Source organism: Bison bison, unplaced genomic scaffold (assembly GCF_000754665.1).
Source record: "Bison bison bison isolate TAMUID 2011002044 unplaced genomic scaffold, Bison_UMD1.0 scf7180017864160, whole genome shotgun sequence".
Taxonomy (NCBI): Eukaryota; Metazoa; Chordata; class Mammalia; order Artiodactyla; family Bovidae; genus Bison; species Bison bison.
In genome coordinates this window covers 6339945-6347499 of record NW_011494732.1, presented here as the reverse complement: position 1 = coordinate 6347499, position 7555 = coordinate 6339945, and the positions used below count along the sequence as shown (strand labels likewise).

The following is a 7555-nucleotide window of genomic DNA, read 5'->3' as shown; positions in this document are numbered from 1 at the left end:
CAACTAAAGCAAAAACTTTAGTTTTTTTGTCTTAAAACATGCAATTACAAGCATTTGTGTGAGAACTAGCTCAGAAAACCAAGAGCTCTCAAGTGCTAGATTCTAATTCAGAGTTGCAGTTTAGAGACTTATTATATAGACACCTTCGCAATGTACCTACTTCCAATTTCAACTCCTCCAAATGTTAAGGTTAAAAGAACCAGTCAGGATTCCAGCCAATAAAGAACAGACCCTTTCCCAGATGTAACAATGAAGGGAAAAGAAAGCCCAAACTTTATGCTGCTCCCCATTCCTGTTTTTTGTAGTAGTTTGTAGTTAAGACTATGTTTTGACCTTTAAAAAAAACAGGCAGCATGGACATCAACACTTTTATCAACATCTTCATCCAGAAGCCAAATGGCTCTCTAATTTGATCAGGATCTCTTATTATCAAATCATTGCCCTGCTGCAGCCGGGTTGAAAACAGGAGCGGAACATTATCAAGCTGCGTGCAGGAAGCCAGTGAGTAATTACTCCCCACAGAGACCTGGTCATCTGGAGGGCTGTGTCCTGCCGAGTCACAGGCAAGTATGGCTGAGATTTATATTCTAATCCCACACCAAAATAACATGCAAAAGGCTACTAAAATAGACCTGATTCTGTTACCCTTTAACTCTCACATCCTTCATACGGATATCTTAAGGCAGTTTTGTGTTCCAGCCTTTGTAGACTCTAATCACCACCCAATTTGGGGTATTTTATACCAACGGAGTGGCCTTCTCAGGTGGCTCAGTGGTACAGAATCCACTTGCCACTGCAGAAGACGTGGGTTTGATCTCTGGGTTGGGAAGAACCCCTGGAGAAGGAAATGGCTGCCCACTTCAGTATTCTTACCTGGGAAAAGCCCATGGATAGAAGAGCTTAGTGGGCTACAGTCCATGGGGTCGTAAAGAGTCAGACCTGACTTAGCAACTAAATAATGTCGCAGTGGAGTAACTGAAGCTGAGACACATTATGTAGCTTGAAGTTCACATGCATCCATTTAGAAATAAGAGAGTCTGAGAAATTTTACAGTACTGTCTTTGATTGCTGGATGACAAAAAACATCCTCTATTTTCTACACTATGTCATTGTTAAACCATAGGACTGAAATATATACAAGGTTCTCAAGTATAATTCATTCTGTTTATCATTCATAGTCTTATGCGGTGTCTGTATTTCTCTGCCTTGCCATCCTTAGCACAGCCCCTCTTACTGGCTGCTTTAGGCACTCAGTTTGTTCTGGTATTTTTTTTTTAAAGAAGTATTTCTTTTTTTTGAGTTCAGCTCTGCTGAATATAAACAGTTCAACTGAAAACAAGAGACAGACTACATGTCAGATTAATCATAATCCACTTGTCATGAGGACAGAGCTACAGTGGCTGAACACATGGAAATCTCCCTTCCCAGTTCTCTTCAAGAATTAAATGTGCTGTTACCTGGATTTGGGGAGAATGGATACATGTATGGCTGAGTCCCTTTGCTGTCCACCTGAAACTATCACAACATTGTTAATCAGCTGTACTCCAATATACAAGAAAAACTTTACAGTGCGCTGTTTTAAACCTCCTTTAACCATTAGTCTCTTGCTCCACAGTTAAACTAGGGTTCAAATACTTATTTCTCTTTTGGCTACAATTCAAAAGTATACAGAAGGACACAAAATAGCGCCTATGTAGGCTTCTTTATCTACGGAGACTTCTTTTTGTAGGACTGCTGGTGTTGCAGAACCGTCTATCCAACTAGACAAAAAGTCCAGACATGATGTAAACAATCCACCCTTTCCAAGAATAAATGTACCATTCACGTACCCGTTTTCTCAGTAAGGGCACACTTCTTTGGGACAAAGACTGCTTCAAGTATTAAGTGAACTTACACAAAGGCGTATAATATATAATTATCCCCCACTTTCTATTTGCATACAAATGGAGCAATTGAGGTTTTGAAGTCTTATGCTGAATGCATTTTTAGGAGCTGACCTAACTATGCTCAGAGCAAGAGAGTGGAGAGTCATGAGTGAATGCAGACACATGAGACACAACTGAGCATCTGTTCACAGGACAAAACCCCAGCCAAGGGCACTTGCCTGGACTGGAATTGAATCCCAGGAGCCAAAAACACTGATGGACAAGGTGCATTTTATTCTCTACAGCAGCTAAGACTGAGAGCCACTGGGGCTGGAAGGTATAAACTAATCTCCCTGGGCTAACAAGAAGTTGAGAAAGGATTCCTAAAACAGGGATTGCTTTCTTTAAGACCTTTCCAAATACTGAATGTTAAAGCCAAGTCAAATTCACAAGAAGCTTATCTTTTAAATATTCCCTCTTCTACCCCTCATTTTTACATTAAAGAAATTTTTTTTGAATGCAGGATTTCTCCTTCACTCATAACATGGCATGTGCTAACAGAATTTCACTAGAGACGAAAACATGTACAGGTACTAATTAACAACAGAAATGACACCTCAGGGGACTTCCCTGGTGATCCGCTGGCTAAGACTCTGTGCTCTCAATGCAGAGGGCCTGGGTTTGATCCCTTGTCAGGGAACTAGATCCCACATGCTGCAGCAAAGAAGATCCCAAGTGCTGCAACTGAGACCCAGTGGAGCCAAATAAATAATTTTTAAAAAAAAAGAAAAGAAATGACACCTGGGGAGGGACACTGACTTTGGACCCCAGCAAAGAAGGGGGAGGGGTCAACTAATTTTGCTGGAGACTTGGGCAAGGGCTATAAAACCATTAATTTAGTCCCCTTCTTGGCCTTAACTCTTTCGGATGCTGGGACAGTGCAGGAGGGAGACTTCCAACTTCTCTGCCAGCACCTTCCCTCTTCCCTTCTACAGCCTAGCAGTCTCCCGCAGGAAAGGTAGCAGCTGGATGCCTGGATCACCAACAAGCTGCACCAGAGGGGGATGACATCACCAGACCAGGGAGCTGGGTGTTTCCTAGCATAACAAACACCGGAGGCTGTGTAAGGAGTGGCTGCAGACTGCTGGGGCAGCAGGTGTGGCACTTACCTGGGAGGGGGAGCTGCCACATGCTGAAGCAAAGCTGTCACTGCTTACGGGGGGGAACCAGCTGGATGGTGGGGCTCACGATGAGCAGGGAAGAAAACTGAAGGCATCTACCACTGAAATTTCTTAATAACATGCACTAACACATCTTCAAATACATTCTCAGAAAGCTGAGTTTTACAAAGCCCTTGATAAGTTGGGGACCCACACCAATTCAGCTGATCACAGCATAAAATCTGTTCTTCGGCAAGAAGCTCTTCCAAACCTTTTGCTTTTTTAGAAGCACTGGAATCAAAAACAGAAGGAGCCAAAACTTGCCCTGACGACCAGGTAACATAGAGACTGGTGACACTGGATGTATGGTGCCATGTTCGACAGGAAAAACAGTCTCAAACTCAGGTATTTGAGATACCAGCCCCAGGTCCCTAATACTTGGCCACTGCCCTAGGCATGATGCACCTCCAAGAAATTCAGCACTGTTTATTAGGGGTTGGACTTCCACTTTTATTTTCATTTTTACCTGGTTGGTCCCTGCGTTCTTAAGAACTGGCCCCATTTATGGCTGAACAGATTATCCATCCCCACCACGCTTCATATATTTCCAGAGGTCTCTAATGAAGATCCTGGGCTCAGAACATGAAAAACTGGGATTTCTTTTACACAGGCTGAGTCTCTTCCATTCTTCTTTAAAAAATTTAAGAACACAAAAGAGAAACTGAACGGAGAAAACAGCCTAATTTAAGAAGCTGACCCCAAAGTAAATTCTGCATTCCTGTTGTTATTCCTCCATGGAACTGCACTGCCATTCCCGTAACTTCTTCAAAGGAGCAGTTTATTCTGTAGTTCATTGGTAAGTCTACTTGGAACGCCCTAGAAAGGTTTTTCCATTAGTGACTCTAACCAGCTGGCCCCGTTGATTAGTTTAGTGGTGGCGATGACATATTCTGTACCTCCATCTTCCAGCTGGGAGAGAAATCGCAGGGCAGCAATTTCAGCAAAGGTTACACCCCCGAGGAAAAAGATCAGAGTGACTCGGTTTTCTCCTGGTTGACCTAAAATTTGAACATTTCAGAATGAAGAATCATTATCATTATTTTTGAAAATTATGTATTTATTTTTGGCTGTGCAGCATGTGGGATCATAGTTTCCTGACCAGGGATCAAACCCTCACCCACAGCATTGGAATGCACAGAGTCTTAACCCCTGGACTGCCACGGAAGAACTATTTATTATCGATGCTTCTTTTCCCACCTCTTAAAAAAACTGCATCATTCCTAAGAAAAGTCGTATATGTCTTGGTACAGACAGTTCACTTGAAACTCAGGAACCATGATTTTGATCTCAATGTTTTTTCTAACTTAGGAGATCCTCAACTCAGAGGTTGAAATCTGCTACTCCTAAGGGAGTAATGAGCTCCAGTGCTTACAATGTAATTCACAACTAACAGCAGCAGTATATTGGACTCTGACTCCTAAGTCCTTTGCAAATGTATAAAGCAAGTGCGTTAATATGCGAAAACCACAGAAACAGCGCATGAGTATCTGTAGATACGGGCCCTGGACTTACGTTTCTTTTGCAGTCCTGTGGGCAACGGCTGCCGTTCCTCAAAGTGGGGCCCTGGGAGGATGCGCAGAACTTCCTCAATACTCCGCCAGCCAGGCCGGGAAAGCAGCTGGGCCAGTCGCACACTGAGCGGAGCGTAACCACTGTATACGTACGATATGTCTGTGGGATTCTGTTAAATAATTGAAGAGAAAAAAGCTTGTACAGCAAGAGACAGAGAAGTGGAGCCACCTAACTGCGGCTTTTGGGGTAATGCAAAATTATTTGATTTGGCTTTGAAGTAGAAACACAAAGCCCTAAAAATAGCTTGCTCCAATGCTGAAATATCTGGCAGCAATATTGAAATATCTTTCTCTAATATCAAAATATTCTTCTCCAGTCTACTCATGCTTGGCTCTGTTCTTAGCAGCCAAGGGGTCACCTTCTTCTTTTTTGTAATTTACTTTTTTTTTTTCAAATCAAGAGTTTTTATTGTCTCTTTAAAACATCACAACTGAGTCCACAGAACCATCTGCTATCTTGTTTCTGCAGCAGGATCACTGAGATCTTATTTATCAGCCTGCTGAACTGTTCCTTTTTCAGAAACATAGATACCATCCAAAAATTTTCTGATATCCTTGTTTTTAACTGTGGTGGCTTGCTGAATCAAAGCAGCTGAATTTGACACAAGTTCAATGTCATTTCCTTCAAGAATCAACTCATCTTTCTGGGCTTGAGATACTGAACAGGCAACCCCTGGCCTCATTCAAACCCTTCGTATATATTTTTCACCCCCAAAATTTCGGATTTCCACAAGAGAACCATTCTCCTGAATAACAACGTTGATGGGGAAGTGGGCATACACCGACCTCATCTTGTAACGGAAACCCGGTGTAACACCCTTGATCATATTCTGTACGTGACTACAGACTGTGCGAACAGTGGCCAGTTCCTTTCTGTTTCCCCACCATTTGTCAACACGGAGCCTCTTCTTTTTCTTTCCAAGGAGACTGAGTTCTACATTGATGTGATTGAAGTCCCTCCGCAGGGTGCCTCTGGGGCCCTTCACAATAACTGTCCGTCCCTTCAAGTTAATGTCGACATTTTCTGGGATGTCGACAGTCTGGTTGCTGAGAATGGTCTTCATTCTCACAGTAGATGCGGCAAAGAGAGCTGTAATTTACTTTTAATTGGAGGATAATTACTTTACAATATTGTGTTTCTGCCATACATCAACACGAATCAGCCATGTGTGCATGTGTGCAGTCGAGTCTGACTCTCTGCGACCTCATGGACTGGAGCCCACCAGGCTCCTCTGTCCATGGAATGTTCCAGGCAAAAATACTGGAGTGCGTTACCATTTCTTCCTCCAGGGGATCTTCCTGACCTAGGGATCAAACCCAAGTCTCCTGCATCTGCAGACGGGTTCTTTACCACTAGCACCACCTGGATAGGTATACATACATCCCCTCCCTCTTGAGCCTCCCTCCTACCCCATCCCACCCCTCTAGTTTGTCACAGAGCATTGGATTTGAGCTCCGTGCGTCACACAGCAAATTCCCACTGCCTATGTATTTAACACATGGTAATGTACACGTTTCCATACTATTCCATCCAAAGGTGCACTTTCGACTCAAACCTTCAAAAGCCACTCAAAGCATCTCTAGGAACTGAAGATGGAAAGTTGTTACTTGGTTTGGCAAGAAACTTCTTGGCAAGTAAAGTGGAACTCTCTAGCCGAGAAACAGAACCCTTGGACCTGTCAATTCTACTTTCAGGCATTTATCCCACAAAGGGGCTTGTGCTCCAGAGGAGAAAAGACCAAAGCACAAACATATTAATGCAACACTGAATGAACTAGTGAAAGACTGCAAATGACTTGAATTTCTAATAAATCATAAAACAAGATATAACTGAAAACCACTATGGTGCAATTAAAAAGAAGTTAAAAGAATGAAGGAGGGGGGGACTTCTCTGGTGGTCCAGTGGTTAGGAATCCACCTCCCAATGCAGCGGATACAAGTTCGATTTCCTAGTTGGGGAACTAAGATCTCACACGCTGCAGGGCAGCTAAACCCACACGTCATAGTAAAAGATCCCACAGGCAGCAACTGAGACCTAATGCAGTCAAATACATATATAAATGAATGAAGGAGGGGACCTCCCTGGTGATCCATGGATTAAGACTCTGTACTTGCACTGCAGGAAGCACACGTTTCGTCCCTTCTCGGGGAAGTAAGAACCTGAGTGCTGAGAGGGTAAGAGGTGGGTGGGTGAGGTAGGTACAGGCTGGTCAGGGCAGTGAAGAGCCAAACTAATACATCATTTACACTGTACAACACGGGAATTATGGCTGTCATTCCAATCCCAAAGAAAGGCAATGCCAAAGAATGTTCAAACTACTGCACAACTGCACTCATCTCACATGCTAGTAAAGCTCAAAATTCTCCAAGCCAGGCTTCAGCAATATGTGAACCGTGAACTTCCAGATGTTCAACCTGGTTTTAGAAAAGGCAGAGGAACCAGAGATCAAATTGCCAACATCCGCTGGATCATGGAAAAAGCAAGAGAGTTCCAGAAAAACATCTATTTCTCCTTTATTGACTACGCCAAAGCCTTTGACTGTGTGGATCACAATAAACTGTGGAAAATTCTGGAAGAGATGGGAATACCAGACCACCTGACCTGCCTCTTGAGAAACCTATATACAGGTCCAGAAGCAACAGTTAGAACTGGACATGGAACAACAGACTGGTTCCAAATAGGGACAGGAATACGTCAAGGCTGTGTATTGTCACCCTGCTTATTTAACTTATATGCAGAGTACATCATGAGAAACGCTGGGCTGGATGAAGCACAAGCTGGAATCAAGATTTCTGGGAGAAATATCAATAACTTCAGATATGCAAATGACACCACCCTTATGGCAGAAAGTGAAGAAGAACTAAAGAGCCTCTTGATGAAAGTGAAAGAGGAGAGTGA

At 43.1% G+C, this 7555-nt stretch overlaps 1 protein-coding gene and 1 pseudogene across 1 annotated transcript in view; both read right to left on the bottom strand.

Annotated features, from left to right (window-relative positions):
- Positions 1–2139: 2139 nt before the first annotated feature.
- The window catches only part of VPS33A (vacuolar protein sorting 33 homolog A (S. cerevisiae)), a 31183-nt gene continuing 25767 nt past the window's right edge, over positions 2140–7555 (bottom strand). Inside the window, exons 12-13 of the mRNA XM_010841329.1 lie at positions 4598–4766; positions 2140–4083 (exon numbers count right to left, since the gene is read on the bottom strand). Of these exons, the coding sequence (XP_010839631.1) occupies positions 3902–4083; positions 4598–4766 (351 nt within the window). The 3' untranslated portion in view covers positions 2140–3901. The remainder of the gene's footprint in view (positions 4084–4597; positions 4767–7555) is intronic.
- On the bottom strand, positions 5127–5753 carry LOC104989600 (annotated as a pseudogene).